Source organism: Vicugna pacos, chromosome X, assembly GCF_048564905.1.
Source record: "Vicugna pacos chromosome X, VicPac4, whole genome shotgun sequence".
Taxonomy (NCBI): domain Eukaryota; kingdom Metazoa; phylum Chordata; class Mammalia; order Artiodactyla; family Camelidae; genus Vicugna; species Vicugna pacos.
The window spans coordinates 98,488,761-98,512,957 of NC_133023.1; the positions used below are offsets into that span (position 1 = coordinate 98,488,761).

The following is a 24,197-nucleotide window of genomic DNA, read 5'->3' on the forward strand; positions in this document are numbered from 1 at the left end:
TAAATACATTAACAAAGTATAAAGAATTATTGAGAGTAGTACGGATATGTGGGTTTTCTGAGTGTGGAGTTTCTACTGTTTTTTGTTTATATTTGGACTTTTTTTGCATTGGTAATTAGTTCTTTATTATTATATTTAATGAAGGTGAACAAAGGTTGGACAACCCAAAGAGACAGGTAATTACAAACCAGTTATTCTGACTTCAGGAATCATTCTTGACATATCCTGTCCTCATTATCAGAAGAATGACCTAAGGATAGGAATGCAAGATATAAATTTGTCTTCTTCCACTTAGGAAGAATAAGTTACTGCTCTCTATAGCCTCCATCTATATTTATAAACTATTGGAAAAAGTCTGACATTTGTTTAGAGACTATGTCTCTGAAATTTATATTGCCTGGTTTACTGTCTCAGTGTCTCTTTCCCACTAAGGACCATCTCTATCTTCTTAGAAGAAAATTACTTCTTCCTCTTAATGTTCTAGTAGAGCATCCAAGTGTCCTTGGTTACAAGGGTAAACACACGAAACAGAATAGAAACATCAGAGCGGATAGCCAGGTGGTATTTGAAGTCTCAATTCCAACTGCTCTGAGGACAGACACACCCTTTGGTTTGGTTATGTGATCCATCAATGTTCCCTTTTCGTATAAGGTTAGATTTGAGTTTCTATTACGTGTAATAAGAGTCTCAAAGAAAACACTCTTAATCTGTTCACTCCTTTCCATTCCTACGGCAACTGCCCTAGATAATATTCTCATGACCTTTTACATCTATTGTTAAAATAGTTTCCTGACAAGCCTCCCCATGTTCACAGAAGAAGTGAATATTTAATTGTATTTCATTCTATTGCAGGTCCTAGATGCCACGGGTCCCTAAACAGGATGGCAGGGCTGGAATCTTGGCCCAGACTGGGGGCAGTGATGGTGGCAGCAGAAATGGTAATAGCGATGGTAGCAACTGTGGATCAAGGAGAAACGTAGTATTCCACATGGGGGTAAGTGCTGGGACCCAAGGTGGGAGGTTGTCTTTCCCGTCTGACCTCAGAGCCTGTCCTTGTACGTACAAATATTAACTCTCTTGCCCGAATGATAAAAACGGAAATAATGTAACTTAAGTAAAATTGTACAAAATATAGATGCAGAAGAGATTTGAATATTATAAGAGAATTATATATAATTTAGGGGACATAATAAGCAATCTCAATGTATAGATAATATTTGGATATATATATATATATTATATTATATATTATATTATATAATATATATATGAACATCAGCTAAATGTGGAAAATAACTGGATTTTGATATTAATGACTTATTTAAATTTTTAGGGTTGGTAATTACATTGGGTTTATCTTTTATAAAAGAGTCCTTATCTTTTATTTATTTTTTTAAATTTTTTAAAATTTTCTTTTTTTAACATTTTTTATTGATTTATAATCATTTTACAATGTTGTGTCAAATTCCAGTGTTCAGCACAATTTTTCAGTCATTCATGGACATATACACACTCATTGTCACATTTTTTTTCTCTGTGAGTTATCATAACATTTTGTGTATATTTCCCTGTGCTATACAGTGTAATCTTGTTTATGTATTCTACAATTTTGAAATCCCAGTCTATCCCTTCCCACCCTCCACCCCCCCGGCAACCACAAGTCTGTATTCTCTGTCTATGAGTCTATTTCTGTCCTGTATTTATGCTTTGTTTTTGTTTGTTTGTTTGTTTGTTTTTGTTTTTGTTCTTTAGATTCCACATATGATCAATCTCATATGGTATTTTTCTTTCTCTTTCTGGCTTACTTCACTTAGAATGACATACTGAAATAGAGAGGAAATGATGTGATATCTTAGATTTGCGTTGCATTATTCCAGCAGCAAAGATTGGTGGGAGTGGTGGTGGATGGAGGGATAGTTAGAAGCATGTTGGCCATGCATTGATGATTGTCAATGCTGAGTATCAGGTATATTGGGTTCATTACATTATTCTCTCTACTGGTTGTATGTTTTAGAATTTCTGTCATAAAAAGTTTTTATTATAAAAATCATGCCATTAAATCTGAAATCCTAAGTGAAATGGACCACCATTTAGAAAAAAGAAAAAGGTCAAATTTGGTCATAAAGAAACAGAGAATTCCAATTGAACAATACAACCTGAAACTATATTCAAAGCTCAAGCCACCCTTAAATGCTCCAGGAAAAGCAGTTTGAAGGCCAGTTCGATCAAATGGTCAGGGAAAATCAAATCATCATCTCATATAATCTCTTCTAAAGCATGTAAAGTTGTGGGCAGTTATTCAACTATTTCTCCCAGGCAAGCTCTCCTAAATTCAAAAACAAGATGAGGACGCCCCATGAAAGTAACACTTGAGCCAAGCTCACACACATGGCAGTAAATATCTTAAGTAGATTAATAGGATATTCAACACAGAAGTGAATTAAATGAACAAACAGACCATGTCTAAAGAATGAAAACCATGATTTAACATTAAGAAACACTTTCAATTCTAATTCCCTACATTAACAAATTACAAGGGTGTGTCAGTTTGCTAAGGCTGCCATAACAAAATGCCACAGACTAGGTGGCTTAAATCACAGAAATTAATTTCCTTGTAATTCTGGAGGCTGACAGTCCAAGATCAGTATGTTGGGAGGGATTGGTTCCTTCTGAGGCCACTTTCTTTGGCTTGTAGATGGCTATCTTCTCCTTCTGACTTCACATGATCTTTCTTTTATGTATACCTGTTTTCCAATATCCTCTTCTTATAAGGACACTAGTCCTGTTGGATTAGGGCCCATCCTTGTGACCTCATTTTACCTTAGTTACCTCTTTTAAGGCCTTATCTCCAAATTCAGTCACATTCTGAGTTGCTGGAGTTTAGGACTTCAATGTATGAATTTTGGTGTACACAATTCAGCCCATAACAGGAGAAAACCATTTGATTACATCAATGAGTACAGAAAAAAAAACTTAGAAAAATTCAATACAAGTTTGTAGGAATTACTGAGATTACAAGAGAGCTTATATTTCCTAAAATCGATAGCAAATATGCTTTAATGTGAAATGTTAGAAGCATTTCCATTAAAGTCAGGGAAAATGTAAAGATACATGCTATCACCTTTTCTCTTCAAAATGATACTGGAACACAGAGCCAGAGCTGTGGCTATGAAAATAAATAAGATGTATGAACATTGAAAAGAAAGAGATAATACTTGGTGATAATGTCACCTATTAGAAAATTCTAAGGAATAAGCATGTGGAATACTCATATGAATAAGAAACCTCAGAAAGATAGTATAAATTCACTATAGCAAAGCGAGAGCCTTACCACATGAAAGCAATAACCAATTAAGACATGCAATAGAAAATATTACATTCACAACAGCAGTAAAATCCAAAAAAAAAAAAGCTTTAAAGAATCATCACAAGAATGTATGAGATCTTTAAGGAGGCAACCATAAAAGTTTACTGATAGATTCAGGTAATATAAGTCCCAAATAAACAGAGCAGTATATCATATTTATTGATGGGATTCACGTCACTGTAAAGATGTCAATTCTTATTTATAGATATAGTGCCTTGCTTGTAGCTGCCAAGATGACACTCAAGCCTGGGCAGCTGTCTTCTCCCAAAAGCCTGCAAAACCATATAAGGGAGAATAAATAAATATATATCTCACAAATATTGATAATAACATCTAAATGGCAAAACATGAGAAACCCCGGGAGAGACTAAGGACTGCGTTAAACCTGTGTTTGGAGTGAGGTAGTTCCGGGCCTAAGAGAGATCGAGGAGAGTTTGTAGCTTGTAATAAAAGGCAGATGACAGGATAGGGAGGAGCGACAGTTTTACACTTCTGCTCCTGCTTCATTGTAGAAATAGGAGGCTGCATCTCAGACCACAGATGGCAAGTAAGTCTGGTTGGTAAAGGGATCCAGTGGGAAGCTGGGCTTCTTTGTCATGGGTGCTGCTATCCTCCCACACGGCATCTAGCCTGGAACCTGAAACCGTTCTCTGTAAGAGTTGCACTTGAGCAAATGGTTAGAGCTGGCAGGAAGGGGTAATTTCCCCCATTGTACTTAATTGAGAAGCCAGGATACAAGATGAGGACTCTGAACAAGGACTGAGGAGTCCACCCAGTCCTGAACAGAGGGTACCCCGCAGAATCCTGCTTCACTGCTGATTTCAATGCTGGGAGACTCCAGGCAGGGGTCCCAGGCTGAACAGCCCCCTTCATTTCCAGCTTGGGGGTCTTAGGAAAGTGGAGGCCTTGGTCTGAAGGTGTCAGACATAGGTCAGCAGAGGGAGGAGCCCAGATCTTGCCAGTTGTCAAGGTGAGGACTTGAAGGAGGATTTGAGGGCCTGAAGAAATAGGCCCCAGCCCTGCCCTGTTTCTGTGGTTAGCCCTGGGAAGCCTCGGGGCATGGTCACTGGATGTGGTTAGAAGGGAGGGACAGGTAGACGCCATCATCATCAGATCACCACCAGACATCTAGGTGAGGACCTTGCCGGAGGATCAAATAGAAGCTTCCTCAGGTAGAGGAGGTGTCACAGAATCCAGCTCTTGACTTGCTTTAGGCCCTGGGAGGCGGGAACGCATGGCGGCCAGCTGTGGGAGTCCCCTAACGTCCCACTAGGGCATCAGAGGGAGGTGAGGACCTTGCTCTGAGTGGGTCTGTTTCATAGCAGGAGAGGGGAGGAGACTCAGACCCTGCCCGGGCATCCAGAGGCGGATCTTAAGGAAAGATTATATGGGCTCCCTTCCCAAACAGCAGCGGACCCACAGAAGGCCGCCCATGCTGTCAGCACGGGAGGTCCCGGGAAGTCCAGTCAGGCCGAACGGCCCTACTCCGCATCCTCTTTGGAGAGGGGCAGTCTCAGGGAAACGGGGGCCTTGGACTCGGGGACGCATTATCAGGTCGGCAAAAGGGAGGGCATCCAAACCGAGTCGGGAGTAAATATAGATACTACCTCGGACAATCTGGGGGTATGCTCGCAATCTTGGAGCGGGGAGGGGCGCTTGCCCTGTCTGTGAAGCCCACCCTCCGTAACCCTGGCTCATGGCGGCTGACCGAACGCTCCCTGATTCCCGCCTTGATGCTCTCACGGAGGGGAGGGCCCTGTGCTGGAGCCCACGAGAGAAGCAGCCCAGGCAGTTGCCGGGGTTAAGGTGCGGACTCTGAGGCAAGACTGCGTGGTTTCCCACCCCAGAGCGGGAAACGTGTCCGCGCTCTGCAGAGAGCGGACGCCTCAGTGCCCGGCAGAAGGAGCGGGGAGCCCCGGCCCCGCCCCACACACGGAGCGGGAACCCCGGGCTCAACCGTAAGGCACAGCGGGAACCCGGGCCCCGCCCCGCAGGCGGAGCGGGAACCCGGGCCCCGCCCCGCAGGCGGAGCGGGAACCCGGGCCCCGCCCCGCAGACGGAGCGGGAACCCGGGCCCCGCCCCGCAGACGGAGCGGGAACCCGGGCCCCGCCCCGCAGGCGGAGAGGGAACCCGGGCCCCGCCCCGCAGGCGGAGAGGGAACCCCAGACCCAACCATAAGGCAGAGCGGGAACCCGGGCCCCGCCCCGCAGGCGGAGCGGGAACCCGGGCCCCGCCCCGCAGACGGAGCGGGAACCCGGGCCCCGCCCCGCAGACGGAGCGGGAACCCGGGCCCCGCCCCGCAGGCGGAGAGGGAACCCGGGCCCCGCCCCGCAGGCGGAGAGGGAACCCCAGACCCAACCATAAGGCAGAGCGGGAACCCGGGCCCCGCCCAACAGGCAGAGCGGGAACCCGGGCCCCGCCCCGCAGGCGGAGCAGGAACCCGGGCCCCGCCCCGCAGGCGGAGAGGGAACCCCAGACCCAACCATAAGGCAGAGCGGGAACCCGGGCCCCGCCCCGCAGGCGGAGAGGGAACCCTAGACCCAACCATAAGGCAGAGCGGGAACCCGGGCCCCGCCCCGCAGGCGGAGAGGAAACCCCAGACCCAACCATAAGGCAGAGCGGGAACCCGGGCCCCGCCCCGCAGGCAGAGCGGGAACCCCAGACCCAACCATAAGGCAGAGCGGGAACCCGCGCCGCGCCCCTGCGTCCTCCCGGACAGGCTCCAGCTGGGCCCCCGAATGTGGTGTGTGGGGACCTGCACTTCGGGAGCCTGAGGGACGTGACGCTGTCTCTGAGGGGTGCGGACTGAGGTCAGAAGAGAGAGGCTCCCTAGGCTCCTCTCGGCTTCAAGGTGAGGACCCTGAGGCCGGCAGGAGAGAACCCCACACCGCAGAGGCTCGGGGCGCAGCTTCGCCCTGCCGGTGCCATGGGCCCCGGAGGCCGCGGGCGCAGGTGGTCAGCTGCGGTGTCGCCGGACTCGGACTTGGGAGGTCTGAGGGCCCGGAGGCTGGTCTGAGGGCCCCACCCCAGTCAGGGGAGGGGGAGCCCCAGGCTCAGGCTCAGGCTCAGGGGCCGGGCGTGAGGTGCGGCCAGCAGGGAGGAGAAGCCCCCCTCCGCTCGCGCTCGCGCCTGCTGTCAGCGCTGAGAAATCCAAGCAGACTTCCTGGATAGGGTGTGTCCCGCCGCAAGCAAGGGGAGGCTCGTTAGTGAGCGTGGAGCCGGGCCAGGAGGGCAGCGAGGCCCAGCCTGCCAGGCGTCAAGCTGAGGACGGAGGGGAGCGCCCCCCCGCCCTGCTCTCAGCTGTGGGCGGCCGGGCGTCTCCTGAGGCCTGCCTCGCGGGTCTGAGGGGCCGGGCTCCTCCGCGGGGCTGGACCCGGGCCAGGAGCGGATGCAGAGGGAGGAGAGTGCCCCCCTTGGCCCACAGGGAAGGGGCCCGCGAGGCCCTCCCCGCAAGGCCCCGGAGGGTTCTCGGATGTGATGTGTCCTGACCCTGGGGTCTGCGGGCCGGAGGCGCCGTGGGTTGGGGCGCGTGGGGACGGACTCCGGTGGGCAGACGGGGAGCCCCTGGCCCTGCCCAGCGGGCATCGGGGTGAGGACTCGGAGGAAGGCCCCCACCCGTCCCTCACTGTCAGCCCCGGGGCGCCCCGGCCGGCCTGGATGGGTTCACCCCCCGGCACCATCTTGGGGGTCTGAGGGGCGGAGGCCTGGTCAGCTGGGGCGGGACTCGGGTCAGAAGAAGGAGTGTCCCCGCTCCGCCGGGTGTTAAGGTGGGGACCCTCATGGCGGGCTGAGGGGGCCTCACGGTCCAGCCAGCGGGGCCCACAGACGCCCAGCCTTGTGTCAGCCCTGAGACAACCTGAGAAGGGCTGTGGAGCACAGGCGCCCCTCTTTAGCTCCCTGACTTCTTTTTCTGGCATCTCAGGGAGATGGTGGCCTTGGTTGACGGAGCATCCTCATGTCAAAAAAAGGGAGGAGATGCAGGCCCTGTCAGGAATTAATAGGAATACATTGAGAATGGGTGAGGGGACCTTCTACAGACAGAGGAGCCCCACAAAACCCCCTACTCTGCCCCTACTGTCAACCACGGGAGGACTCAGGCAGTGACGAGGTGCTCCCTCACCCCTCCAGGAAGCGGTGGGGCTTGTCTCATGGAAGTGAGGCCTTTGTCTGAGGGAGCAATATGAGTACCTTGAGGGAGGGCAGAAGATATCCTCTGCCACAGAATGGATGGGGTTCAGCCCCTGCTGTCAGCCCTAGGAGATCCTGGGAAGGGGTGGCAAATTGTGACTTCTCTTTTGTTTTATCTGGACGTTCTCAGGGGAGTGAGGACCTAGGTCTGAAGGGACAAGGACAGCTCTGCAGAGGGAGCTTTATCTGGGGCCAGATAAAGGTTGAGGGTACCCTCTGCACCGGCACAGATGGGGCCCGGCAGTTCTCTGTCCTTGCTGTCAACATGTGAGAACCAAGGATGGTCACTAGATGTGGGCTCCCACTCACTTTTTTCGGGGGGGGGGTCTCAGGGAGGTGAGGACCTTGGTCTGATGGATGTCCAGCAGAGAGAGAGCACCACATGCTGCCAAGTGTCAAGATAAGGACCCTGAGGGAGGATTTAGAGGACCTCTCACCCTGCAGAGAGTGGTCTCACAGAAACTTGCCCCTCCTGTCTGCCCTGGGAGGTCACATAGCCGGGTTGCCAATGTGCTGTTTACTGACTTGCATTCTGGGAGTCTCAGGGAGGTGAGGCTTTTTCTGAGGTGTGGACCTCAGGTTAAAGAGAAGTCTCTGTGGGAAGATTGAGATGACCTTCCTTCCCAGGTAGATTTGGCCTCTACCTACCCTTAAAATACCCATCTTAGAGAGAGGGGGCTCCAACCCATCTGTGCCCTTCTTGTCAGCCCCAGGAGACCACAGGCAAGATTGACCAGATGTGGCATTTCCTTACTTTTGTGTGTGGGAGGCTCTCAGAGAGGTGAGGGCACTGGTCTGAGGGGGAGCCAAATCAGTTCAGAAGGGGGAGGAGTCCCAGGCCCTGGCAAGAGTCTGGTAAGGGCCATTGGTGAGGCCTGAAGGCCCCCCTCCCTGAAGAGAAGGATGCCACAGAATCTCAGCCCTGGGAGGATCTGAGTAGGTGACCAGAGGAGAGGACTGTCACTTTTGCCACAGGCTCTACCAGAAGTCAAGGGGTTGGAGCCTCTCAGGGAGTTGAGGTCTGGGTTGGAGCAGGAAACTTCAGGTCAGCAAAGGGTAGGACAGGCCCTGTAAGGAATACAGATAAATACCTTGAGGGAGGATTGAGTGTATTCCCCATGCCAGAACAGACCCCAGGCAGGGGTGGCTGGATTTGATATCTTTTTACTTTGTCTGGAGTGTCCCAGGGAGGTAAAGGCTTTGGTCTGAGCTGATGACATCAGCAAAGGGGGAAGTCCCAGAATCTGTGAGGGGTCAAGGTAAGGTAAGGGCCTTGAAGGAGGACTAAGGTTACACTTCAACCCAGACAGAAGGACTCTCACAGAAATTCCATCCTGTCTCCACTGTCCACCCTGGGAGAATCTGGGCAGGAATGCCCAGATGTGGTGTATTCTCACTTCCTGCGAGAGGTGAGTGGAGGAGTCCCTGGGAGATAAAGCCTTGGTCTAAGGAGGATGGTCTCAGGTCTCCAGATAAGGTGGGCCGAGGCCCTGCCAGGAGTAAAGAATACATTGAGGGAAGACAGAGGGAACCACCCCCATCCCAGAACAGAAGGGGTCTAGCCCCTGATGTTAGCCATGGAAGACCCTAGGCAGGGGTGGCTGAATGTGATCTCTTCACTTTTGTCTTGAGGAACTCAGGAAGGTGGAGGCGTTGGTCTGAGTGAGAAGACAGGTCAACTGAGGGAGCCACATCAGGTCAGAAGAGGGAAGAGTCCTAAGCTCCACCAGAGTCAAGGTAAGGACCCTTGGTGAGAACTAAAGGTACTTCCAACCCTAGAAAGAAGAGACTCCACAGAGTCTGGCCATCTCCTGTCCTCAGCCTTGGAAGGACCAGGCCAGGTTGGCTGTATATAGTATGCCCTCACTTTCTGCAAGAGTGAGGGAGGTGTCAGAGAGGTGAGGTCATGGTCTGAGGGAGTGATGTCCAGTCAGCAGAGGGTGGCCTCGGCCCTGTCAGGAGCAAAGATGGATGCCGTGAGGGAGGACTGAGGATAGCCCCATCACAGAACACGTGGGCTCAGCTCTTTCTGTTAGCACTGGAAGGACCTAGCAGGGCTGGCAAGATGTGGTGCCTCATTTTTGTCCATGGTTCTCAGGGAGGTGAGGGCCTTGTTCTGAGCAGTCTGAGGGGAAGCAGAGGGAAGAGTCCTAGACTATGCCAAAGTTTCAAGTAAGGACCTTGAGTGAGGACTGAGGGCACACCCAGCCCTGCCCTTCCCTGATGTCAGCTCTCGGAGGCCCTGGGCACAGCGGCCAAGTATGGTGTACCCTCACTTCCTTCATGGTGGTCTCAGGGAGGTGAGGGCTTGTTCTGAAGAGGCCAGACTCAGGGCAGCAGAGGGAGGAGTCTCAGAACCTACCAGGCGTTAATGTGAGGAATGAGGGTAACCCTCAGCTAGGAGAGAGTGGGAACCCACAGACTTCATTCAGCCCTTGCTGTCACTCCCAGAGGCCCTGGGCAGGAAGCGCCTTCACTTCCTTCCCATCTGTCTCAGGAATGTGAGATCTGGTCTTAGGCTAGCAGAGGCAGGGGAGGAGGGGGCACAGGCCTTGTTAGAGGAAAGGTGAGAGCCCTAGCATGGAGGGAATCATCCACTCCACAACAGTGGGGACCTCACAGAACCCGGTCCTGCTCACCTACCAGGGGCTCCGGGATCCGCGAGGTGAGGGCCTTGGTCTGAGGCATGTGTCCTCAGGTCAGTAGAGCAGAGGAAGCCCAGGCAGTGCTAGGAGTCAAGGTGAGGTGCACACCCTGAATGTCTACCGAGGACCCCACCCACCCCAGAACAGAGAATCCACAGTGACTGATCCTGCCCGCCCACAGTTAGCCCTGGAAGCCTTGGGCTGTGCTGGTTGGCCGCCCCCCAGGGAGCTTTCTCACATCCTCCTACAGGTTCCTAGGGGACAAACTGTCCCGGGAGACAGGAGCCCCGTGAGGCCCTAGAGCATCCCCCAAAGAGGAGACCTGTAAGGCAGCCTTTGTCAGAGATGCTAAGGGTGCATTTCTCTGCTGAGGCCGCTGACCCTCTCCCTTTGTCCCCCAGGCCCGTGGGATCCCATCTCCCACTATCCTGCTCACATTTCTACCTCATGCCTCCGAAAAGAGTCATCATGTTTCACTCTTCAAAGCGTCCACGCCTTACTCTTGAGCCAGGCTTTCAGATCCTAAGTGGGATACGGGTCCCCACAGCTGAAGAGGAGGAGGAGGAAGAGACTGCCTCCGTTTCCTCTTGTTCTTTCACCTTCTCCTACCCCTCTACCTCCCCCATTTCCTCTCCTATGATCCCGGGCACCCCAGAGAAGGAGCTGGAGGCGCAGCAGGAGGAAGAACAGAAACAGCTGGAGCAGATGGAGCAGGAGCAGCAGGAGCAGCAAGAGGAGCAGATGGAGCAGGAGCAGCAGGAGCAGCAAGAGGAGCAGGAGGAGCAGGAGCTTGCTGCTGTGACACTGGGTCCTCCCCGGTGTCCTCAGAGCTCCTTCTCCTCATCATGGAGCACATCAGATGGAAGCTCCAGCAGCCAAGAAGAAGATGACACACACTCTCTCCAGGCCCCAGCAGACACCAGAAACCTGCTAAATGAGAAGGTGGCTGATCTGGTGAATTTCATGATCCTCAAGTATCGACTGAAGGAGCCCATCACAAAGGCAGAAATGCTAAAGGTTGTCATCAAAAGGTACAAGAAACAATTCCCTGTGATCTTCAAGAAAGCTTGTAAGTGCCTAGAGGTGATCTCTGGCATTGATGTGAAGGAAGTAGACCCCCAAATCCACTCATATGTCCTTGTCAACTCACTAGACCTCACCCATGTTGAGACACATAGTGATAACCAGAGCATGCCTAAAAATGGCCTGCTGATAATCATCCTGGGTCTGATCTTCATAGAGGGCAACTGCACCCCTGAGGAAAATATCTGGGATTTCCTGAGTATGATAGGAGTGTATGCTGGGAGGGAGCACTTCATTTATGGGGAGCCCAGGAAGCTCCTCACCAGAGATTGGGTGGAGCAGAATTATCTGGTGTACCAGAAGGTGCCTAATAGTGATCCTCCACGATACGAATTCCTGTGGGGTCCAAGGGCCCATGCTGAAACTAGCAAGATGAAAGTTCTGGAATTTTTGGCAAAGATCAAAGGGACTGACCCCATTACCTTCTCAAGCTGGTGTGAGAAGGCTTTAAGAGATGAGAAAGAGAGTCAGGGCCAGGGTAAGCCCAGTGTGTAGTACTACTGCCGTGTTCACTGTGCAGCATTGCTCAGCAGCTGCTCTTGCTCTAACTGAAAAATGAACCCGAATATTCACCCTGCGTTTGGAGAGGGCAGTCAGCGTTCTAAGTAGAGGAAAGCCAGGGTCAGGCTGAGGAGAATATACTGTGTAACAACTTTGTGTCCCTGTTCCTGTATGCATTGCTTGAAAGTTTATCTTCTTTTTTCTTTTTGGTATTTTTCAAATACTCTTTCTTTGAATAAGTTTACTAGCTTTGGAATCTGTTTTTGAATGACATTGGTCACACATTTATTGCTGTTTATCAGTTTTGAGAACAGGAGTTTTGATATTTTACAAATCAACTTGGGGAACTTTCCATCTTATTTTGTGATCTGGAACAAGATAACATGACATTGGAATATGAATGTCCTTGGAAGTGTGAAAGAACTCCCCAGACAATAGAGAAAAATGTAAAACTATAAAAGGTGGTTCATTTTTGAATTCCCATTACCACTTTAGTCTATTGTTCTGTAAAATTAAAATATATATACCTGGATTTGCTTGGCTTATTCAAGAAAGTAGAAGTAACCTTAATAAATGTTAATAAATGAAAGACTGCTCACTGACTCATTTACTCATCACACATTAATTGGATATTTTCTCTTTGGTAAGCACTGTGTTAATAGTGGAAATTCTAGGATAAGCAGAACACACCCCTGCTAGAAGTTAGGAGCAGCAGTAATATCAGGAAGATGGTGAGCTACCCTCCATTACCTAAAGAAAAAGTGAAAAAAAGGAGTAAGGAGGTGAGACTCTAGACAGGAGCCATCGAATAGAAATGTCCTGTGTTAAAGGAGTTTGGGGCTTTGGGAAACTGCATTCCTTTTATGGGAGTTAATTGTAAGTTAAGCTGTGGGTGGTGGTAGGGGCCAGATTCTCAGACTGTGTATTTTAGGGATGAGAGAAAAGCCTGGAATGGAAAATTGCTTAGTAGTTTAACTTTGGATCATGGACAAAACCAGAGGGAGATCTCCACCTGGGGCAGATATGGAAGGTGCCCTGAACTCTTGTCCCAGTGCAGTTAACACAGTGAATGAAGGTTTTCTATACATGTCATCTGCAGTGATTTCTTGAGAATTGGGTGATACTCTCTTGAGGTGGTACCCAGAAGCCACTAGGCTAGCACCCCTCTCCCTGGGCTGAGAGAGCCAGAGCCCACCCTGTTAAAATCACATTAAAGGTAGGTTATCTTGAGTGTAGTTAGGCCAAACCTAAGCAAAGTCTAGGATTTGGTGGCAGTGAAATGAATGAAAATAGTATTTTGGGTGAATGAGCAGCTGGGAGGGAAGGAAGGAGTTAGTCTTTAAATTCTAGGAGCTTTGAGTTATATCAGCTGGAGAAGACTAACCCATAACCCAAATTAATATATCCTTAAGAGGAAAAATTTAATGAGTTTCGTGAAGCTGCATTTTTGCCTGATTTGATATGCTACTTCCTATTGAGCTGCTTGTTATTTGAGATGCCCTGGATAAAAACAAAATCTCAGAGGAGAGGGCAGTACATTGTGGGGACAAAATAATATTAGAAATAATTGCCAGTCATTAAGTTATAATAAATGCCAGGCACTGTGTCAAATGCTTTTCTTTATGTACATTCCAGCAGTCCTACAAGACGGCTATCAAACCCATTTTACAGAGGATGCATCTAAGGCTTATAGTGCTTGGTAATTTCCCCAAGATTATACTGCTGGTAAGTGACAGGGCTGAGACTAGACCGTGGTCTGAATTCATCTAGGGCCCAGGCTGCTTCCACTCCTAGCCTGAGGCAGGTCTTCTGTCTTTCATTCCAGTTCTCTTTTCAGTGCTTTATAATATCTTAGGTGACAAAAAGAAGGACCATGTGACAAGGTACTAAAAGCAGGCCCAGAGAAGGAAGAGGAAATGAGAGTAGAACATAATTTGGGGATTGTCTGAGCTTTATTTATCTGGGGTTCTCCCGCTTAGAGCCCTATGATACCTTAATAGCTAACTCTGCCCAGGTACTGGCATTTGTGTTCAGTGTTAGCAATATCCTGAATTGCAGCACCTTCCCCCTCTCTTCCCCAGTGTGCCCTCGTGTCCAACCGTGGCCTACTGGCCCGCTCCTCACTATCTCATCCTCTGAAGGCTGTGCCTTGCTCCCAGTGGACAACCCAGAACCACTTGCCTTCCCCTGACATAGAACATTCCCACTCCCTGTAAAAGCCCCCTGGCTGTTGCATCTGTCACTCTGGAATCCTGATAGTAACAGCCCCTTTGATTTAAAGGTTCAATTTGGAAAGTTCAATTTGGACAGTGTTGTTTAGACTGATCAGTAGTGAGTTGAATGGTGACCCCCCAAAAGATATATTTAAGTCTTCATTTCCAGTATCTGTATGTGATCTTATTTGGAAATTGTCTTTGCAGATGTAATTATGTTAGGAATCTTTAAATGAGATTATCTTGGATTTAGGCTGGGCCCTAAATACGGTGAATGATGCACATATAAGAAAAAGGAGAGGGAGATTTCACATACATAGAATCACAAAGAAAGGGATATGAAGAATGGAGGCAGAGATTGGAGTGATGTATTTATGAGGCAAGAAATGCCAAAGACTGCTGAAGATCATCAGAAGGTAAGAGAAAACCATGGGAAGGCGTTCTCCTTCAAGGTCTCTAGCCAGGCCTAGGAAGCTAATACATTGTATTTCACAAACTCTCAAAGTGTTTTCCAAATAGGCTTGTTAGCAGAGTCTGATTTGGCACATCATCTACTGGCTATTGGGATATAGCTCTGCAGTTAGATACATTATTTCTAAAAAGCATCCTAGTATTTGCAGTAGGATTTTAATGGGATGTCTTGTTTGAAATTGGCCACTGAACACATATACAGATGAATGTGCTTACCCATGTGGTTAAAAACCAAAGCCTTTCTCATAAATGGTAGATAAGGAAAGACCATGGAAATCTGTGTAATCAGACATCTGAGGCTAAAGTCTTAAAAAAAACTTTGTAATCTTTCTAGGAGGTGAAAATGGTTCCTTAGCAGCTAACTGTGATTAAAAGAAAAACCAATAATTGTTATGGACTGCATGTTTGTGTCCCATCTCCAAATTCATAACCCATAATGGGGTAGGATCAGGAAGTGGAGCCATTGGAAGGTAATTCGTTTTAATTTGGTTTTGATGAGATTAGTGTCTTTATAAAGAAGAGAAATAAGCTAGAGATCTCCCTTGGCCACATGACAATAAAGATGATGGTTGTCTGCAAGCTGGGAAGAAGGTCCTCCCCAGACACCAAACCTGCCAGCACCCTGGCCTTGTACTTTATAAACCCCAGAAAAGAAATAAATTTCTGTTGTTTAAACCGCTCGATCTATAGTATCTTGTTATGGCAGTTTGAGCTGACTAAAACAACCATCCTTTCACTGCCCCTTGTCTGTGTACTTGCCCCAGAGGAAAATACAGGTTTGCAGTGTGCCAAAAGGCACCTGTACAGGAGTTCAGGAATGTTCAGTCATGTAGAAGGTAGCAGAAGCTCATAAATTAAGATTTTGAGCATATATCACAAGGAAGGAGAAAATTCTCAGTCTGCTGAGATTATAAAAATTATAGAGAAGAGCAGTGTAAAAAGTGCTATTGAGTGAAGAAGGGTGAGATTTCACTGCTAAGATTTATAGAATCCCTTGACAACTAGATATGGTTCTATATTTGAAAGCACCTGTCACATAGTAGGTTTCTGAAAAGCCAGTGAATTTCAAGGTACATTTGGTCTTCTCAGAAAATCCTTTCAAGAAATGAAGAGAGTTGTCATAAATTATAGCACTGCTTTTTAATGAACACCTACTAAGTGACAGCGTGTGGGAGAGACTGTGTAATGGCTTCTGGGAGAGACTAAAGTGCTTATCCACTTCTTGACTTCCTCACCTTCCTGGGTGGCCCATCTATAGTTCAGCAGGAGCTAGTATGCCATTTCCATGCTGCTTCTGCCATTCAGCAGCAAACATGGAGACCCCATGTTGGGATAGCGGCGCTGTAAGATGGAAGCATCCTGGATCCTTGAGTCACCTGAAAGCAGAAAGTCTCTGGCAACCCAAATCAGAATTTATGTGAACAACTGAAATTTTGTTGTGTTAAGCCACTCATATTTCAGGTTTTGTCTATTACATCAGCTAGCAGTTACTTTAACAGATAAACATACAGCTCCTATTTCTGGTTTTAGGCTTACTTAAGTATTGTACTTAAAAAGGAAGTAGCCCATATATTCTTGTAAAAATTTCTAAAAATAAAAATCAATCACAATTTTCCCCTTTACAAAGTTTTTCCAAAATTCAGACCCTTTCTCAGAGGTAATCACAACAATCTGGTGTGTACTATTTTAAAAGTTGTTCTAGGCGTTCCCATAAATATATGTGTTAAAATATATACTGTTTTTCTTTTAACATACTTGGTAATTAGATATATATTAACTTTCCACTTACCTTTGCCACTTCATAAAGTGAATGCAAAATCTTTTCATGACAGCACCTACTCCCTAGAATTCTAAAGTATCTATGTGCCGTAATTAATTAAACACTTCCCTTCCTGATGGACATGTAAGTTGTTTCCCATTGGTTGCTATGATTAATAGAACTGAAATCAACATCTCTGAACATGAATTTTTGGGAAAATATATATGTTTTCTAACAAGAATGACATAACATAGAAGTTGGGTTAGTATGTAAAGAGCATGAATATTTAAAATTTTTATAAATACTGCAAAATTGTATTCCAATATATTTTCTCACAAATCACTGTATGTAAATACCCTACACTCTCATGAACATATTAGTTTACCAATATTTTAAATTTTGGTCAAAATTACAAGTGAAAAAATATTGTGTCAATGCTATTTTAATTTGTGTCTCTCTCATTTTCTCATTAGGTTAAGCAGAAAATTAACTTAATCTCTCACCCATATAAAGCTGGATTTATGCAGTGATGTCCTGAGTAAAGGGATTCCTCTGGGCTCGATTTAAAATTCTGAAATGTCAGCAGGCCATTTCCTCTTTGAGAAGCAAGGATTCAGCCAGAATGACCAGGAGCCAGGGAAGGAAACCAGACGAGACACTCTCAGTGAGGGTCATGGAGAGCATCTGGGAAGAGCAATTGCCAGAATCCACGTAAGAAACCATGTACAAAACCAGGTCCAGAGAGTCCCAGGTAGGCTGGCGGTCAGGAGGCGGGCTGGCGGGGAATCTGGGTGGGTGGATCTGGATGCCGCACATGGATGGGCTTGGGAAATCTCGGAATCCTCATGACCAGCTGGAAGTCTCAGTGTGGTCCGAGTGGGTAGGTCAGCTGGAGGAGTGGACCGCATGCCAGCCACCACCCTCCGCCTTAGAGTCACCCCACATCCGGAAGAGCACAGCTGCTCCCTGTACGGCTTGGGTGAGCTACATTTCTTGACACCGCTAGTGGTCCAGGGCACCCTTGCCAGTGTCCCAGGGCTGGGAGCTGTCGTGATGCTTGCTGGAGGCGGAGATGCTGCCCCTGTGGACAGTGGACCCCTCCCTAGAAGCTGGGGCTATGTGAGTGAGTGGGGTTGGTGACTGATGTCTGATAGTTGAGACAGGCTAGGGGGCACTGATGAAGAGTGGAAGGGAGCGTGCGGCCACAAGGAGGGGCAATCAGAGGGGCTACGCCCTGGGACAATTCACCTCAAGGACTCTGTAGCTAAAGGGCCGGGTGTGGACACGCATTGAAAAATGATCCAGGTGTTGTCCCTGGCTCAGACTGCCTCCCACGGATTCTGAGCTGTTGCGACACTAGAGGGCAGGTGTCCTGTGGCTATGACTGCTGGTCTTCGTAGCCACCAGATACTGTATGGGGTAGAGGATGGTCCACAGCGCAGACACTTTGCAGGGTTGATGGAAACCTGGGGAGATCGGACCCTTCCATGTAAACTGACTGGGGCTGAGGGGATGTGTGGGGTCCATGCCAGAAGCATCATGTAGTATCCTGTTGAGAGCATCTCCCCTCTAAGGTAGTGTTTGATTGTAGGGAGGAGGCGTCCAAAATGACACTCTCAGTGAGGGTTTCTCATGGAGTTTCTGAAGTTACCTGAGTAGCTGTAGCACTTGGGGTTTCTTGCATGCAGGCAGAAGGCCCAGGCAGGGGACAGGCTGTATATTTTGAATGATTGAATATGACTCTCTAGTGGTTTTTTTTTATTTAATTGAAGAATAGTTGGTTTACAATGTTGTGTTATAGAGTTTTGATTGATTGATTCACTACTTCATTTATCAATTCAACAAATATTTATTGAACACAGAATGAGTTAAAAATAAGTAAACGAAGAAAAAGAATGACAAGGCATGTAATTCCACCGTGGGTGGAGAGAGGCGAGGAGGAGACAGATTTTAGGGAAATTCTGTGAAATGGTTGTAGAGTGACTGATTCTGAGTTCTGAAATTTGGTGGTTAGGTAGAAGCTGTTTCTCCCATCTGAGACTGAGGATAGAGGAAGAAGAGTTGGTGGCGACTTGCATTAGGGGTCGAGGTGATGAAGGGTGTGCCGAATGTTGTCAGCCTGGGCCACGTAGATGGTGAGGCTGAGTGTGCCATCCAGGTGAAGCCATCCCGTGGGCAGCAGGAAACATGGGTTGGATTATCAGAAGGGGGTTTTGGGCTGGAGAATTAGGCCTCATCAGTAGAGGCCATTTGTTGAATAGGCAGCGGTCTACATGCTATAGGATGTCATTCCCTCTCCTGCAAACACAGCAGCTAAAATCATACAATTTAAATAAATGTAGGGAAGACTCTAAAAGAAAAGAGGACTCACCCAGTTTAAGGAAACACAGAAAAACTTTCTCTGGTGGATTTCTGGGGGAGTTCTTTTTCTTAATATGAATATCTGTATGTGCATATATAAACATTATATATACTATGTATATAACACATACCTATATCACACACACACACACACACACACGTCTGTTTATTTGTGGTTCATATTACATACACAGTGACTCTGCTCTGCCCAATGCACTGAATCCCAATTTTTCTGCCTGGCTTTCCAGCACCTCCACCAACTCAGGAGCCTTCAGCCTCTGCATCCCCAGTGTACCTTACCATCCCATTTCTCCTTCCCCAAGCCCTCAGTGCCCCACCCCTGATCTAGACACACCAGCACACTGTCCTACCCACACATTTAGTCCAGATTCTCAGCATGGGACTGGCTGCCTTCCCTGCAACCCACCCGCCCCCTTAAGATTTTGTTGGGATTTTTCACAGGCTCTTCCTTCCCGTCTATCCCAACCCTTGTCTCTACTTTCCTTCCTAGCTTTGCTTTGAACTCTTCTGAGAAGAGGTCCCTACTAGTGCGTTTACTTGGTAGCTTCTCAGCACCAAATAACAAGGAGGACCTTCTCTGACTTTTCACTTGTGTTTCCTTCTTTTGAAATTATTCTCTGTTCATGTTTCAGCCCCCTCAACAAGAGCAGGGAACTTCACTTATTTTACTGTCATCTCTTGCCTTTGCTTTGCCAACATGGCCCACAATCCCCTTGACTGATATTCAGGTAGCCTAATCTCAACCAAATCAATCAAGAATGTATAGCTTAATACCCCTTAAGAATATAAGGTGAAGTGATTCCTGTAAGAGGTTTTTATTCAAGGAACAGAGAAGGCTAATTTGTCTGGGGTTTATAGCACTTCCTCTAGTTACATTGTGTTCGCACTTGCAATGATGAGTGTTTTTTAAATGCCTAGAATGTGTGGGCTCTCCTGGTCACTGTGCCAGGCAGGGCCTTATGTACAAAGAAGAAAATGGCCAGCCCTGTCCATTGGAGCTTAGAATAGTCAGACACATAAAATCCAACAGTATACTTCCATTTCTCCCTTCTCAGCCTTTAGTCTCTAGCTGTCATATAGTTCACATACATTTTAAACCCTTTCATACATTGCTAGTCATTTTACTTTAAACTGTCGATTATCTCTTAAAGACAGTTACACAATAGGGAAAATAACTTTTATATTTACCCAGGTAGTTGCAGTTATATTATACCAGGTAGTTGTAATTTCTATGTAGTTGTCCTTCATTCCTTTTGTAGATCCAGATTTCTATCTGGTATAACTTTCTGTCTGGCTTGGAGGACTTTCTTTAATATTTCTCATAGGGCACACCTGTTGGTGATGAATTACTTCAGGTTTTGTAGTTCTGAAAAAGTCTTTATTTTACCTTTGTTTTTGAAATATATCTTAACTGGGTATAGAAATCTAGGTAGATTTTTTTTTCTTTCAGTATTTTAAAGATATTTTCTCTGGTTCTCTTTTTTTTGTGATAAAATTCACATAACATAAAATTGACCATTTAAAAAATGTAAAACATACAGTTCAGTGGCAATCATCACTACTATGTAGATTCAGAACTTCTTCATGACCTCAAGCAGAAACCCTCATACTCATTAAGCAATCAACCCCCATTCTCTCCTTCCCCCTGCCCCTGGTAGCCACTAATCTGCTTTCTGTCTCCACGGATTTTCCTATTCTGGATATTTCGTATAAATGGAATCATACAGTATTTGACCTTTTGTGTTTGGGGCGTCACTGTTTTCACAAAGAACTACTGTTATCCTTATCAGAGTTTTTCCTTTGTAAGTAAAGTATTTATTCCCACCTCAGACTACTTTTAGGATTTTCTCTTTAGCACTAGTTTTAAGCAATATTATTATGTGCTTTGGCATAGTTTTTTTTTAACTTTTCTCTCTTTGTTAAGCTTTACTGAGGTATAATTGACAAATAAAATTGTAAGATATTAATGTGTGCATCATGATGATTTGATATGTGTTTACATTATGAATGTATTCACCCTCCCAATTGTTCTGTTTTGGAGATTCTTTTAGCTGCTTGGATCTGTGAGATTATAGTTTTAATCAAATTTAATAATTTTTCATTCATTTCTTCAAGTATTTTCATCTATTCCCCTTTTCCTTTTTTGGAATCTCCAAACATATGTCTATTAGGCCACTTGAAGTTATCTCAGAGCTCAGCAGTGCTGTTGTTCATTCATTTTTTTTCCCTCTGTGATTTGTTTCTATTTCTATGTACTCAAGTTCACGAATCATTTCGTCTGTCTTTAATCCAAACCAGTGTGTCTTTTTCAACTCAAACATTTTAGTTTTCATCTCTCAAATTTCATTTGGGGTCTTTTTTATAACTTCCATGTCTGTATTTATCATGTTTAAACTTTCCTCTTATTTCCTAAAAATACGGAATACAGCTATAATAACTGTTTTAGTGTCTTTACCTATGAATTCTATCCATTGTATTATTTCTAGGCCATTTTCAACCAATTTAATTTTCTCCTCGTTATGAATCTGACTTTCTTGCCTCTTTGCATGCCTGGTAATTTTGACTGAATGTTAGAAAATGTGAGTTTTAGCTTATTGAGTGCTGGGTATTTTTGTATTTCTATAAGTAATTAGCCTTGAGCTTTCTTATGAGACACAGTTAAGTCACTTGGAAATCATATGATCCGTTGGGTTGTATTAATTTCCTAGGGCTGCCATAACAAAGCACCACAAACCAGTGACCTAAAAACCACAGAAATATATTATTTCACAGTTCTGGAGGCTAGAAGTCTGAAATCAAGGTGTCAGTGGGGTGGGTTCCTTCTGAGGGCTCTGAGGAAGAATCTGTTTCATGCCTCTCTCCTAACTTCTGGTGATGACCGGCACTCCTTGGCTTATAGGTACATCACTCCATTTCCTGCATCTTCTCATGGTATTCTCCTTTTGTGTCTCTGTCTTCTCCTCTTAAACAGACATCAGTCATATTGGACCAGTGCCTATCCCACTTCAGTATGACCTCATCGACTCAGTACATCTGCAAAAACTTTTTCCAAATAAGGTCACATGTACAGATACTAGAGGTTAGTACTTGAACATATTTCTTTTGAGAACCCAGTTCAACCCACAACACAGGTCTTGTTTTTAAACTTTGTTAGGAAAAATCAGACCACTGTTTAGTCTATGGCTAATATTGCCTCATTCCTAAGGCAGTATTCTAATCAGTGCTCCATGAATTATTAATCTTTCCCCTCAGATGGGAGCAGAAACAATTCCCAGCCCTGTGTGAGCTCTGGAGTTTTCTCTCTATGCAGCTCTCTCCTCTCCCCTCTGGTATTCTGTCCTATAAATTCTGCCCCCCTCCCCCCCGGTTTCCCTGGACACCCAGCTCCATCTCGTCAACTCTAGATGACTGCCAGGCCCCCCGTCTCTGCACTGTGACCTGTGATCTGTCTCCAAGCAGTCAGCTTCACCTATTGTCAGGCTGATCTCATTTGTTTCCAGCTCTGAGATCACTGTTCTTTGTTGCCTGATGTCCAATAAATTGAAAATCGTTGTTTCATCTATTTTGTCATTTTTTAAAAGTTGTTTCAGATAGGAGTATAAATTTGGTCCATGTTATTTGATCTTGGGCAGAACGTATAATACAAATTTAAAACCTAAAATATCCTATCAATTCAAACATACTCAAATTAAAACCAAGATTGAAAGACTGTCTGATAACATATATGTGTTCACATGGACATACAAACACCTGGGAGAACGTACAGCAAATAGCAACAATGTTTTCCTCTTGCTAGTGGAATTATGAGATTGTTATTTTCTTATTCATGGCTTCAATATTTTCCAACAGTTCTAAACCCATAAAAATCACCTCATAATTATAAAATATAAATATTTTAAAATGTGATTTCAACTACCAAAAATAAACACACATTCTCTACGTGGTTTGCTTGCAATATTGATCATATTATTGCTAGATTCTATTCTTTGGCATACTTACCACTTGTATAACTCAAAAAAGCCCCCTTTGAAATCCAATTAGTAAGCAATATGTGGTCATACAATTTTCCTCACACTTTCAAGTACAATGATACACAGGTAACAATCTATCTTGTTTTTTAAGCCTTTACTCCAGAAAAAGTGTTAACTTATATTTTTAAAAGGAAAATTACATTTATAATATATGTAATATAAGCCCTAACTCCATGACATGATTGGATCCAATATTTATAAGGGCTACATGCAGGTAATATTGGTAGGAGGAATTATAATAATCATATTGATTATTTTGAGTGTTGTATATATGTATCTTGTCAATGCTTATACTAAACATATAGTCTTTAGTCATAACTGCCATTAATTACAAGTTGTGCCTGAAAATGTATTTTTATTTAACCACTCCTTGATCTTCATAAGCTTTACATAAGAACAATGACCATTTTCCCTCATAGACTATTATTCAACACATAGTTATTTAAGTTAACACATGATTATCTTTCACAAGGTAAAGTCACTGTAAATAGGCCTGTGATTCATGATTTTGTTAATATTTCCCTACTGTAGAGGTTATTTGCTTGGTTGTGAGCTATACCTCATATATTTATTTTCTGTATTTACCATTTTTCCATTTTGATAATTTCATCCACACATTGTCCTCACAAGGTTATTAATGTTTCTTTCATATTGATATATTATTTTTGTGCCTCAGAAATTTTCTCACTACTGTATTATTTGTTCTTTGTTCTTTCTTTTCCATTTTAGAAAATTCACACATCCTCTTTCTTCCTGTGAGTATTTCAATTCCTTTATATTTTGGCCCAAAACCCTCTTTCTGAAATTCATCAATACCTGAGTTTTATCTAATGATTTTGATCCAACAGTGTTTCTACAGATATTCAGTTGCAAAACATATGCACATCATTTCTTTTCAATGAGATAATCTTATAATACTTTTATTCTTCCTTTTTGAAATACGAATTCATATTTTCTAAAAACAGTGGCCTAATAAAGAATGTAACTTGTTAAGACTGGTTTTTCCCATTCAGCAAAATGCCTTTAAGAGTCATTCAAGTTGTGTGTATCAGTAGTTCTTTTTTTATATTGCTGAGTTGTATTTCATTTTATGGATGCAACATAGTTTGTTAATCCATTTGAGACAGGAAGGAAGGGATCAGGGCACAATCATTGAAGAAACGACACAGCAATTGAAGACAGGACAAACTGATTAGAGCCAAGATAGTGGAAGATTTGACTTTCAGTAAACCTTGAGCCTCATGTCACACCCACAGGCACCATGACAGTTCCTAGGCTGACCGTAAAAGGTCAAAGAGTGGGGGGGATCTAATTCCTGGAAATTCCTACCCCTTCCCCAAAGTGGTTGGGATAATCCTCCTACTTGTTAGCATATGAAATTACCAAGTCTATAAAAACTGACAACTCCACACCTCGTGGTTGCTCTCTCTCTCTTGCCTTCTGAGACAGCCTACACTCTGTGGAGTATGCATCTACTTTTACTTTACTTATTTATTAATTTTTAAACTTTTCATTTATTTTAATTTTTTCTTGGAAGGGGGAGGTAATTAGATTTA

General features: G+C 45.3%; 1 protein-coding gene across 2 annotated transcripts; it reads left to right on the forward strand.

Annotated features, from left to right (window-relative positions):
- The first annotated feature begins 6,075 nt into the window (after positions 1–6,075).
- LOC102538212 (melanoma-associated antigen 8-like) lies at positions 6,076–12,374 on the forward strand. Of its 2 annotated transcripts, none has more exons than XM_072956443.1 (3): positions 6,076–6,219; positions 9,189–9,293; positions 10,603–12,374. In XM_072956443.1, exon 3 carries the CDS (start codon positions 10,649–10,651, stop codon positions 11,777–11,779), a length of 1,131 nt encoding a protein of 376 aa, XP_072812544.1. In that variant the 5' UTR covers positions 6,076–6,219; positions 9,189–9,293; positions 10,603–10,648; the 3' UTR covers positions 11,780–12,374. The 2 variants fall into 2 exon arrangements, with proteins under 2 accessions (XP_072812544.1, XP_015105426.2); XM_015249940.3 differs by having other exon boundaries at positions 9,197–9,293.
- Positions 12,375–24,197: the final 11,823 nt, after the last annotated feature.